The 14,144-nt window shown below is 34.8% G+C and overlaps 1 protein-coding gene across 4 annotated transcripts in view; it reads left to right on the top strand.

Annotated features, from left to right (window-relative positions):
* The first annotated feature begins 317 nt into the window (after window positions 1-317).
* Window positions 318-14,144, top strand: part of LOC137641453 (uncharacterized) — an 18,730-nt gene continuing 4,903 nt past the window's right edge. The window contains exons 1-4 of one of the 4 annotated variants that reach the window (XM_068374003.1): window positions 318-358; window positions 8,605-8,692; window positions 9,458-9,783; window positions 12,707-12,912. In XM_068374003.1, the coding sequence (XP_068230104.1) occupies window positions 320-358; window positions 8,605-8,692; window positions 9,458-9,783; window positions 12,707-12,912 (659 nt within the window). In that variant the 5' untranslated portion in view covers window positions 318-319. Of the gene's footprint in view, window positions 359-5,609; window positions 5,781-5,833; window positions 6,272-8,604; window positions 8,693-9,457; window positions 9,784-12,706; window positions 12,913-14,144 lie in introns of those variants that run through there. The other 3 variants (XM_068374024.1, XM_068374014.1, XM_068374033.1) reach the window with 3 other exon arrangements.

Here is a 14,144-nt window from a genome sequence, read left to right as displayed (position 1 = left end):
CTATCGGGTTATCATCAATTTCATATGAGGTAACTTCATTATTTTTCAATCTGTAATAAAGAACTCTATCTGATCAACAAATTATTCAAGCTTACGATAAACTAAAAAAAAAAATCATAACATTTGAGAGAGAGAGAGAGAGAGAGAGAGAGAGAGAGAGAGAGAGAGAGAGAGAGAGAGAGAGAGAGAGAGAGAGAGAGAGAGAGAGAGATTGTATTTCTTATCATGCATTTAAACGAAATGTTACATTAACATATTACGTATGTACTTAGAGCATCTTTTAATAATTTTCATTTATATTATCTTTCCACAGCATGACATGACGCAGTTCGTGCCAAATAGTCAGTTGGGATTCAAGGTAAGGTCATTGGCAACTTTTATTATTATTATTATTATTATTATTATTATTATTATTATTATTGTGGTAGGAGACCCTCTTTTAGGCAGGTTGAGTTAAAAGTAATGGCTGCATCGGCAGAGTTTATTTTCTTATCCAATTTTTCTATTTTCCGGATAATTCTCTTCTCTAGAGCGCTACAATCAGCCAACAGACTTGAAAAATTCATCAGTCAGGTGAATGACAAAATTGGGAAGACTTTTCAAGTATATTCTCACAAAATACAAGTAAAACTTTTGGTACAAAATAGTAAAAACTACGACGCGTTTCAAGGGTAAGTTCTTCCTCGACTTCAGGTAGAGAGTGAGGTGGATGCTGCAGTTGGGTGGTATATATACCCAGGATCAGGATTAGAAGTGAAAGGGCTCGAATTTTCATTGGTTTATTATTATTATTATCATTATTATTATACAGGGCAGTCCTTTGTTAGTATTACTATCATTACACTGGATAGTCCCATGTTGTTATTAGATAATCAACAATGTATGCTTGTATTTTTGAAAAACTACATGTTTTTGGTGCCTAGCTAATTTATCATTATCGCAAACCGAGCTACCATCCTAGGTGTAAAAGCAGGATGCTACAAGCCCATAAACTTCAACGGGGAAAGCAGCCCAGTGAGGTAAGAAAATTAGGAAATAACAAATTAACTATAAATATGGAAAGTAATGAATAAGAATATAGAATATTTTAAAGATCACTAACAACGTTGAAATAGATCTGACATATTTAAACTATAAAGAGAGACTTGTATGTCAGTCTGTTCAACATAAAAGCATTTGCAGTAAGTTTGGACAAATGTTATTATTATTATTATTATTATTATCAATGAAGAGAACAAATTAACAATAAATCATTCTAAAAAAAGTAACGACGTCAAAACAGACATGTCACATATAAACTATTAACAACATCAAAAACAAATATGTCATAAATAAACTATAAAAAGACTCATGTCCGCTGGTCAACAAAAAAGCATTTGCTCCAACTTTGAACTTTTGAAGTTCTACTGATTCCACTACCCGATTAAGAAGATCATTCCACAACTTGGTAACAGCTGGAATAAAACTTCTAGAGTACTGCGTAGTATTAAGCCTCATGATGGAGAAGGCCTGGCTATTAGAATTAACTGCCTACCTAGTATTATGTTCTACCGATTCAACCACCAGATTAGGAATATCAGTCCAATATTTGATCACAGCTAAAATAAAACTTATTGATTACTGTGTTGTATTGAGCCATATGGCGGAGAAGGCAAGATTATTAGAATTAACTGCATACCTATCACTACGTACAGGATGGTACAGTCGGGGAAAATTTGAATCAAAACAATGGTCACAATTATGACAAATTGTATGCACTAAAACTATAATTATAATTTAGACACTGATTCCATATTTATAATAATTTTCAAAACAGAAATTCTTAACAGATCACCTGTGTTACATTTTGAAGCAATATATCTTCACCACGGGTTGCCCAGGAGTCACTGAACCTAAATCCTAATCAGATAGAATAGTGTGCCCGAGTGTACCCTTAAGCGAGAGAACACTAATCCAAGGCATTGGAAGACCATGGTACAGAGGCTATGGCACTACCCATGACTAGAGAACGGTGTATCCTTCACATCAACTATAAAAACTTAAAAAAAAAAAAAAAAAAAAAAAAAAAAAAAAAGAGGAAGAAAAATAAGATAGAACAGCCTGTCCGAGTGTACCTTAAAGCAAGAGAACTGTAATCCAAGACGATGGAAGGCAACGATCTATCTAATATACAAGAGCCACCCTATTTCAGTTTTCGTGTTCATGCGACCCGATTTGAACGAGGGAACAACGCGCACAAAGACCTAACTGAATGATGATACTACACATTAATATCTAGATCGGGAATAAACAATGTAACAGACCACAAGTTTTTGTCCAACTAATTAAGATGGGAGTCGGCAATAGAAAACCAGACAGGAGAACAATAGTCGAAGCAAGGTAGAATGAAAGTATTGAAACATTTCCTCGAGATAGATTAGTCACTGACAATCTTAAAAGACTATCAATAAGGTAATTTTTGTATGTGCAATTGAAGAAGAAACAGACCAAATGTGCTTTTTCAAAATAATTTTCCATCAAGAATCACATATAGAATTTTAAATAAGTTGTAAATAGTTAGAGACATTGCCAATACCAAGATATGGGTGGATGGATGTAGAGGAACTAATGTCATCGACCTACTTACAATCATAATCTGAGTTTTGTTAGGGTTCAACTTCATTCCTCTAGATCTCTCTTAACGGATTTAGTAACCATAAACCTACATTCAGATGAAATTGAAGCTAGGAGAATAGCATCATCTGCATATGCAACAAACTTTTATTCACAGACAAACCACTGAAGAAGGCCAGATATTACATTCCTATTGTCCCTATGGTGCCCATCAACAACTACTCTTTGCAATCTACTGAGAATTGAAAAATGATAAGAAAAGACTAGCCTTTTCCCATCTTTCAAGTTCGAAAACAAGGGAATCATGTCAAATACTGCACTAAAATCAAGGCATACCTATATACGAACTTCCTGACCATATTCAAGGGATTTCTGTACAGCACTGCAAATTATAAGAAGGGCATCACATGCTCCAAGATCTTTGTGAAACTAAATTGTAAACTAAGGAACAGATGATTACCTTAAGCCTACTTATTTAGACGTTTTGCCAAAATATGTTAAAATACATTTTGGGAATTAATGAGCGTGACTAGAACTACCAAAACCATATTTACTTTTAAAAGGCACATGTATATGCAAAAGAGAGAGAGAGAGAGAGAGAGAGAGAGAGAGAGAGAGAGAGAGAGAGAGAGAGAGAGAGAGAGAGAGAGAGAGAGAGAGAGAGAGAGAGAAATTTTATATTATCATTATAAAATTGTAATGTACTGTACTGTGGTTTATTTTACAATTAAGTACACATCAATCTATGTAATTGTAGATAGGAATACGTTAGCTTATCTTTGTACATATCCTATTCCTTTCCTTTTAACTTTATGACAATGCCACACACACTCTCCATAGAAAACGGGGTTGAAATAACATCGACCTGTTCGCATGAAGTTTTCTTTCTCTAGTGAAATGTGGATTTTCATACTGAGTGTGTGTGTGTGTGTGTGTGTGTGTGTGTGTGTGTGTGTTATGGACAGTTTTGTTGACTTTTTACTGGAATTTTTTATTGTTTACTCATATGGAAAACACTTTTTCCTCCCAAAACAATTAATTTCCAATACTAATGGATATAAAATACTTATAAATATGGCTAAAATATATTTCCCCAAGCGTAAGAACAGTGGTAATGTTTCCATATTTCCCATTTTGACTCCCTCTGATTCTAAGAGCATGTGAACAGGAAACAATTTTTTTTTTTTTTAATTCAATTTTCATGAGGATTACCTAGTGAACTGAAAGTCTTACCTTTAGTGGCACTCGCCATACCGTCCAAGTGCGTTTGGAATTGAAACTGGGAGATGTAATAATACAAGCACAGATTCTCCAAGCTAGAGCCAAAAGTATTAATTGTTAACATACCCACATTCCTCCATCACCAGATTCTAGTCCATATTCCTTCTTCACTACTTTCGTATCCATTTTCTTCCCTGCCCACCCTCGAACCAATATTCCTTCTTCACTACTCTCAAACCTATACTCCTTCACCACTTTTGAACCCACACCCGCCATTCCGCCCTTTACTACTTTTGAGCCCTTATTCCTTCTTCCCCACTTCAAAATCCATATTTCATATTCATCACTTTCAAATCAATATTCTTTGTTCACCACTCTCGAACCCATATCATATTCCTCCTTCCATATTTTTCTTTTAATCTATATTCCGCCTTCATCCCTTTCCAACTCATATTTCTTCTTCTCCACATTCAAATCAATATCAGTCCTTCACCATTTTTGGACACATTTTCCTCCTTCATCACTTTCCAACTCATAGTCTCATGCTTCTCTTTCACCACCTTTGAACACATACACCACTTTCGCTATTTTGAACACCAAATCTTCACTAATTTCGAACCCATATGCTTTCACCCATAGATGTCTATGCCTTCACTATTTTCGAACCAATCTTCCTTTTCACCAATTTTGAACCCATATTACTTCTTCACCACTTTTGAACTCTTATTGCTACTCCACCAGTTTCAAACACATAATCCTTCTTCGTCATTTTCTAGTCACAATCGGCCACTATAGATGCAAATGAAACATGGAGGTTGTTTACAACTTTCCATTATCCTGGCAGAGGGACAACGGACCAAAAGTTTTTTTATAGGGTTACGGACGTAAAGATATAAGAAAAAGATGAAAAAACGGAACTATATAGAAATCACTTTAATTTCTAGCTAAACTGAAATTTTCTATAATAAATGGATGAGTGCTAGCGAGTTTGATTTTTTGTTTTTTCTATCGTTTGCTTTTGGGAAACTAGTCACTGATGGTGAGTTACAATTGTTCTGTTATCTGTATGACAATTTAAAGCATCATTGAAGTAATTGATAGCTTCCAAGTATTTATGCATGTTACCGAATTATTGTTATTATTACTTGGTAAGCTACAACCCTAATTGGAAAAGCAGGATGCTATTAACCCAAGGGCTCTAACAGGGAAAATAGCCTAGTAAGAAGAAATAAGGAAATAAACTACAAGAGACGTTTAAGAATAATAATATTAAGATAAATCTTTCATATATAAACTAAAAACCTTCCAAATAACAAAATAAAGAGAAACAAGATAGAATAATGTGCCCGAGTGTACCCTCGAGCAAAAGAACTCTACCCAAGACAGTGGGAGACCATAATACAGAGGCTATGGCACTACCCAAGACTATGGAACAATTGTTTGATTTCGGAGTGTCCTAGTAGAGCTGCTTACCATAGCTGAAGAGATTCTTCTACCCTTACCAAGAGGAAAGTGGCCACTAAACTATTACAGTGCAGCAGTTAACCCTTTTATTATTATTATTATTATTATTATTATTATTATTATTATTATTATTAATTGCTAAGCTTCGCGTTTTTTGAAACGGCTTGTGAGTTTTGGCGAGTGACCAATGAGAATTGGTGACGTGTGACGTCACGTAGGAGGATATAAAAGGCCGGGGAGTTATAACAACAACAAAAACAACATCGGTAATTTTCCGTTCACCGTTCAACGTTCATCATCTGCTTTCCGGTGTTCGTCGGAGCTACAACCCCCTTCTCGCTGCTCTTGCTGAGAGGCCAACAGGACTTAACGGTGCTTCCTAGTCTACCTCCTCCTCAGGATTTACTTGAGTGTGGAAATCTACAGTAACCGAGTGGATGTGAGAACTGCACTGCTTCCTTTTGCGAGAGAAGAATTGTTTGGTAATCTCAGTGTTGTTAGGTGTATGAGAACAGAGGAGAATGTGTATAGAATAGGCCAGACCATTCGGTGTAGGCCTATGTGTAGGCAAAGGAATAAAATGAGTCGCAACTAGAGAGAGGGATCCAATGTAGTACTCTCTGGCCAGTCAATGGACCAAATAACTCTAGCGGTAGTATCTTAACGGGTGGATGGTGCCTTCGCCAACCTATTACCTAAGCACCTATTTTTTCTCCGTTTCAATGCCAGCATGACTACTATCACAAAGAGACATCTATTTCCAAATCTACTTTAATTTCATCAATTACTGGCATTAAGTTATATTTAAAACACTCTCCTTTTAGTCTATAGCTATTGTTGCTTACCTGAAAGAGAAAAAATTCAATGAAAGAATGACTACACCGCTTGCAAAAACTGTGGAACAAAGTGTTATGTTTTATTGTGAGATAATCGAGCAACGAAGACCATTTGATGGAGTTGATATAAATTACAGGTAATTATGATACTTTAATTTCACACCACTTGCATACACCATATATCTTTTCAACTGGTTATTTTATGGTTATTGTGCATTTCTGACCATTACTATTGATGCAAATTATTGGGTTTTGGTGTTTCTCCAAACAAAAACCTCGGTGTACCATTGGCTAATTTGGTAATAATAATAATAATAATAATAATAATAATAATAATAATAGGGAAGTGGGGAAAGGAAGAGGACCCCTGGATACAATCCAGTTTAGAGCTCAAAGGAAGGTACTCGAGATGGGAAAGATTAAGGAAATAGGGAGAAAGAGAAGTACAGGAGAAGAATAAAAGAGAGGGGCAGACCCTCTTGCGATATTAGGGAATTGGTATTATTACCATTGGGTTCCCCATGATTGTTGTTACATGGGGGTGGTCTGCCCCAATATTCATGGTCTAAAATCAATGAAACAAGATAACGAGCAGGAAAAATATATGGTTCATGCGTTTGGCTAGAAGTTGGAGTGTCATATATTTACCAACTATAGTCCATTTCTTTTATCGAGGCAGATTTGCATCGACTCGCAGCGGTGCCCTTTTAGCTCGGAAATTTTCTTGATCGCTGATTGGTTAGAATTATCTCGTCCAACCAATCAGCGGTCAGGAAACTTTTCCAAGCTAAAAGGGTACCGCTGCGAGTCGGTGCAAATCTACATCGCTAAAAGAAATTGACTATAGGCTACAAATTAAAATCAACAATGAAAACCTTCTAATTTAGAATTTCCTACATTTTAAGGCTCTAAATGAATTTCTATTTGTATAAGTTTCTGACAAAAATTGATTTATGGTTTGTTTACAGCAGTGGTTCCCAAACTATCTTACCTGACGCCCCCTTTTTGCTTCCAGTAGACTCGTACGCCCCCACTCCTCTCTTTTTTTTTTATATGAAATGATTCTTACATTTATTTCTTAGCATTGTACAGGAAAACAGATTTCTGTTTGTATTACATTTTAATAATGAAAGCCACTCAAACAAATAATAGTACATTCCAGTAACCAAAAGCGAAACATTTGGTTCAAAGTGACCGAAAAAAAAGTTTGAACATTAGCAAAATGGCAAAATTGAGTTGCAATTTTAAGAATAGATAATTTGAAAACATGGCATATAATGTTTGGAAATACTTATGAGACTAAGGCACAATTTCTGGTCAAATTTAGTGAGATGGATGATGCTGCTTCTTCCTCACAAGATCAGAAATTCTAGGATTGAAGGATGACAGCGCACAACGCAAGTCATTTTCTACATCAAGTAGGTTGCAATGTTTTGTTTTCAGAACGAGCTGAAAATCCTGGTTTGCAAAGATAAGTAGAAGAGAACTAGCTTAATAGGAAACGGGTTGGAGTGACTGCTATAATTATACTTTGCATGTATGTAATGACAGATATTTGTTATTTTAATGCTTTTATTATTCTATTAAACAAGTAATTTTGAGCAGATGACTTCACGCCCCCCTTGCATCATCCTCACGCCCCCCCCCCCAGTGGGGCGCGCCCCCCAGTTTGGGAACCACTGGTCTAAAATCAATGAAACAAGATAACGAGCAGGAAAAATATATGGTTCATGCATTTGGCTGGAAGTTGAAGTGTCATATATTTACCAACTAGGCTTCAAATTAAAATCAACAATGAAAAACTTCTAATTTAGAATTTTCTACATTTTAAGGCTATAAGTGAATTTCTATTTGTATCATTTTCTGACACAAATTGATTTATGGTTTGTTTCGATGATTGTTTAAACAAACTATGAAATAACGGAAACAGAATTAGAGCTAAGCACAAAACCCCAGGGTATATCATTTGATTTTAGTGTAGCCTACTCTTAGTAAATCCTCTTGGAAGCGTCTTTTTTAAGAGTGTATTTTACATTGGTGTGCCAATTACATGAGTCTTTTTATAGTTTATTTATGACATATTTTTTTTTTTTATGTTGGTAATAGTTTTTATGTGACATGTCTGTTTTGACGCTGTTACTTTTTTTAGAATGATTTATTGTTAATTTGTTCTCTTCATTTAGTTATTTCCTTATTTCCTTTCCTCACTGGGCTATTTTTCCTTGTTGGAGCCCCTGGGCTTATAGCATCTTGCTTTTCCAACTAGGGTTGTAGCTTGGATAATAATAATAATAATAATAATAATAATAATAATAATAATAATAATAATAATAATGTTGTAAATTGCTGAAATTAATGTGAGAGTAAGTTTCGACTTGATAAATCATAAAATAATTCAAAGGACTATATTTAGTTTATGAAAAAAGCAAGATTGTTGATAGCATGTTTCAAAATATTTTATTTCCTCCAGAGAATAATGTTCCGATGTAGAAATCAACAACTTCACTTTGTGCTGGCGTTGACTGTGATCTTCTCAAGTTGTTTTCTTCTTTCGCAAGGTAAGTCTGGAAACACCACATAGCATGAACAAAATCATAAACTGAATTATAAGCTCGCCAAGTGGCAGTATATCCTAGACTCCTGCAGTAATAAGTAAGGGAGTCTTTAGAGGCCATCCATTATGGAAATGAATTAGAATATAGGAGCAATAGGTAGTACAGTGCGACTACCATGCGAGGTTATACCCATCTTAGGCCTATTCTCCTTTATTTATTTTATTTTTTTTTTTTGTGCTGATTTCCTGGTGAAGGAAACCAAACTCAAAAGATCGATTCTAAAGATTTCCAAACCACTACTTTTCTGTATCACAACAGGTGTTATAGAAATGTCTCCACAAATTCACTTAGCGATGGGAGAAGCAAGACTTTGCTACTAAAGCATCGGCTGTATTTTTTATATATTATCTGGGACCCGTTTTCTATAAGTCACGGGAAAGTAAAGGACTAACCATATCATGCAATGGTTGGAGACATCGACACATTACAAGAAATTTCCAGAAGCTCTTGTTCTAGAATACAACAATACCTCTGGGTTACAAATCAATATAACAATTTTATCCTAATATTAATACTTGATATTTCAAAACAAACCTTTCTCACGTGTCACATAACATAATATAGATAAATCTAATCTACATATAACACTTCTCTTTACGCTCCTGATTCAAGTTTCTCTTCCCTTTAAAGAATCCATTCATATATTCATTCCTAAATACCGCAAATTGTCGTATCTTAACACAGTAATTGTTGTATTGTCTTTTACAGTAAAAAGGGGGTATAATGCATCTCTCCCAAATAATGATGAAAGAGAGCAAATCAAATTTGTCGGTGAACATAAACAGAAACGCAGACGTGATTTGCAAAAGGCCTTCCAAGAAATAGCTAAAGGCCGTGCAAAGGAAACCCAAGACACCTACAGTTCCTTTCTAGTCGCTCATCAAGATGACCCACAGCTTGTTTCCTACGTCCGGAGCCTGTTGCAGCCACCTGCTCCTCAACACGTCCCGTACAACCTGACCAGACATTGGAGGAAAGACTTCTCTCAGTACAACCAGAGCATTTACCTCACCCAGGAGCTCCTCAAAGGGATGGTGAGCTGCAAACATTATTCTTTTTTTTTTTTTCTAATTTACGAACTTTTGATGGATTTTTCAACCTTACAAATACGAGTGGATGAATTTTATAAAAGATTGCATTGAACCAAACAGAAAATTTCTAGCCGCTAAGTTAGAATTTTCAAATCACAATGCATTTAACAAATGACGCTAATACGATTAATAAGTCAATTATGTTATTACGAACTCCATGTATCCTTACATATATCGGAAACTATTGCTTCTGTACTATACTACTAGATGGCGTTGAGTACGCATTACAATAGAATCTCTTGTAAGGTCATTTTGAAAGCAATCGAATTAGTCCAGCAAGAAAAAAAACAAAAAAAAAAAAAGATTTTACTTGATGTTGCTTGTCTAACAATTAGATGTCAATTAAATGCCAATGCCATGATACTCAATATTCTTAATAGGTTTTCCTATAGAAAAAAAAAACAACGTTGATACTGTGGTCAAAAATCTTTTGGACAAACATTAGTAAAATATAGGTGGTGAAAACAAATGCCACTAACATGTCTGGCGTTTTCTTTATGGACGTTCATAGCATTGTACAGATGATAATATGTTTTCAAAAGAAATTAAATTTGTACCTTAGAAATTTACCTAGAAAAACTAGGCATTTGCATTCATATTTATCTTTCATATCCCACAGTGATAATAAACATACAGTACAGTACTCTTTGTTCAACAAATAAATACACAGCAGGGATAGGATATATATATATATATATATATATATATATATATATATATATATATATATATATATATATATATATGTGTGTGTGTGTGTGTGTGTGTGTGTGTGTGTGTGTGTGTGTGTGTGTGTGTGTGTGTGTACAGTATATACGGTACCAATAATATTCATTTATTGCAATGGTGTTGACTGTGATATAAAATCGGGATGAGAAGGCACCTGTTGGAATGTGACTTGGAGAGTATCATTATGAAAATAATTCATAGTCTCCTCTAGTGATTGAATTTCTACTTTATAGGACTTCCTTGAAAAAATTATGAGAAGTGAGAGGAGATTTCTATAGGTGAAGACCCATAGGGACGGCCAAATGTTGACTGCATCTAGCTAGCATCGGCCTAAAGAGTAAAGAGAGTAGACAGTGGTATAAGCATGAATATGAGGGATTGGTAGAGTGCCCCTTGAAAAGGGAAGTGTTACGAGAATCATAGAAAATGGGTAGAAATAAATCCCGTTAACAGTAGAAGGAAAGAGCAAATACCTTAATTTGATGTATTGTAGTATTAAAGAAAAAATATATCGTCCTTGAATTTGTACTTTTTCCAATACCGAGGTCACTGCAGCACTGCACGAGAAAGGATTGGTTTCGAAAAATTTTCCTTTTGGGAACTGTTCCAGGGAAAGCGCTGTTAGAGGTGAAAATGATTTATGTTTATTTGTTATTTTTGAAGTATTCGGTGTATTTTTCCATCGAGAAAATTTACTTCTAAGTAATTCAAATCTGCATGAATCTTTATGCACTATCCTAATTGCTGGCACACCAGAATTCATTGTTTTTAGTTGTGCCATCCTGCCAAACATTCACTTTTTCGTGCCAACAGAGAATAAAAAAAAAAAAAACTCCTAAAATAAAGTACAGCTGATGCCTTAAGAGAAACTTACTTGTTAAGATTGGAAAGAAACCTTTGTGATGAAATAGATAAATCTTTTTCCTGGCTAGTACAGTGGTAACGTGTTTGCCTCGCAATCGCGTGGCTAGAGATCGATCCCCGCTCAGGGCCGTGAGTTTAAGCTGTTTACTGGGGAGGCTACTGCTTTTTAGGGCACCACAGTGGGGGGTTGGGCTTGCCCGGCTGACGTTCTGGTGAGCATCTATTCTGATGGAACTGGAACTGAAACCAGACACCTTAACCTTAACCTTAATTCTCTTGGTTTCTTTTCCGTTGATTTATTATTGGACTAAAATACCGTCTGATACTCTCTCGTTATTTTCCTCATTGCTTAATTGATTTATAGTGTTTCTTGTAAATGACCAGCTTTGGGTTAAGTGTAATAGGATAGAGCCAGCTGCAAGAGAGGAGGACCTTTTAACTGTAGCCTAAATGGAAATAAAGAATGAAGCGGGTAGAGAAAAAAGGGGTATTATTATTATTATTATTATTATCATTATTATTATTATTATTATTATTATTATTATTATTATTATCCAAGCTACAACCCTAATTGGAAAAGCAAGATGCTATAAGCCCAGGGGCTCCAATAGGGAAAAAATAGCCCAGTGAGGAAATGAAATAAATAAATGAAGAGAACAAATTAACAATAAATGATTCTAAAAAAAAGTAACAACGTCAAAACAGACATGTCATATATAAACTATTAACAATTTCAAAAACAAATATGTCATAAATAAACTATAAAAAGACTCGTGTCCGCCTGGTCAACAAAAAAGCATTTGCTCCAACTTTGAACTTTTGAAGTTCTACTGATTCAACAACCCGATTAGGAAGATCATTCCACAACTTGGTAACAGCTGGAATAGAATTTACTGGCTTAATTAGTAGTAGCCACTTAAAGGTTAAAGAAATCTGGTTTCAGTATCATCTAAAGAAACACGCGCCAGAACGTCAGTCGAGAAAGCCCAATCCCCACTGTAGCGCCAACAACAACAGTAAGCTTCCCAATAAACAACTTACGTTCATGGTCCCAGGCTGGGATCGATCTGCCGACATGTGAATACTAGGCGAAGGCATTACCACTGTAATATGATTATTTCTGTTTTTCTTAATCTTACGATTGATGTTCCAATCAACTAGATTTAAGCTTTTTTTTTTTTTTTTTTTTTTTTTTTTTTTTTTTTTTTTTTTTAAATCTGGTGGTCTTGATACACAACACTCTCACAAAGACGTCTTCTATTTTAATTGACAGCGTGATGGGGTCTTCGTAGAACTCGGCGCTTTGGACGGAGAGACCCACAGCAACACGCTCTTCTTGGAAAGAGAACTAGGATGGACGGGGCTCCTCATAGAGCCGCATCCAGGCGGCTTTAGGAACCTCACCCTGAAAAGAAGAAAGGCTTACTCCATCAATGCTGGAGCATCGCTCACAAACCAATCAGCTATCGAACACTTCAGGTAAGTTTTACATATAATCTAACCTCCGAATTAGCTAGTTTATCACTTTTGGCTATTCTATCCAGAGGGAAGTATTTTGAATAGCAACATGCATATTTTGGTTATATATCCCTGCCATGCTTATATCTTAACCCTTTTACCCCCAGGCTATTTGGGAATTTCCAACCCTTAACCCCCAGGGGGTTATTTTTTCCCCAGCACATTTTGCTGTATATTTTTTTTTTTAAATTGCTTTAACAGCCTTATTTTTGTCATAGAGAGGTCAGGTTGGTCTCATTCTCTTGGAAAAGGCCTGAATTTTCTCAAAAAATTATCAAAACTATGAAAAAAACTCAATTATATAGCCTCATATAATTCTTTATCTTGCAATGGAGAGGCAACCCAAATTGTCCTACATATTTCATGTTGCAAATACCAAATTTGAACAAGTAAACTATAGGGTTTGCCATTATAAATGTGTTGATGCCTAAAATTATTTTTACCAAATCCAACATCCGAGAAAGATTGATAAGCTTAGCGTAATAAATAATTATTTTTCAAAGTTACATAATTTGATATATTACGGATTGGAAATTTCAAGTATTTGGATGACTAAAAACGGCTTAAAGATATGCAGTGACCGCCAACAGTAATTTACTATACGTAGGGAATTCACTCAAAAAGAAATATAATTTTTAGAATGATTTATTGTTATTTTTTTCTCATCCTTTATCTATTTCCTTGTTTCCTTTCCTCACTGGGCTATTTTTCCCTGTTGGAGCTCTTGGGCTTATAGCTTCTTGCTTTTCCAACTATGGTTGTAGCTTGGCTAATAATAATAATAATAATAATAATAATAATAATAATAATAATAATAATAATAATAATAATAACTAAAACAAATGACCATTTATCTATTTCCTTGTTTCCTTTACTCACTGGGCTATTTTTCCCTGTTGGAGTCCCTTGATATAGCTTCTTGCTTTTCCAACTAGGGTTGTAGCTTGGATAATAATAATAATAATAATAATAATAATAATAATAATAATAATAATTATTATTATTATTATTATTATAATAATAATGATAATAATAACTAAAACAATTGACCATAATAATGAAGCAAAGAAACGATGTTGCGTTGTCCACAGTAAAAATATGAGAATCTGGTATAAGGTACTACTGTATCAAAGAGGAATTGCAAGAAAAAAAAGTAGCACAGGTGTACTAGGAAAATAAAGAAACAAATTATT

Source organism: Palaemon carinicauda, chromosome 1, assembly GCF_036898095.1.
Source record: "Palaemon carinicauda isolate YSFRI2023 chromosome 1, ASM3689809v2, whole genome shotgun sequence".
NCBI classification, from domain to species: Eukaryota; Metazoa; Arthropoda; class Malacostraca; order Decapoda; family Palaemonidae; genus Palaemon; species Palaemon carinicauda.
The sequence above is the reverse complement of the archived record's forward strand: the minus strand, read 5'-3'. Positions and strand labels throughout refer to the sequence as shown.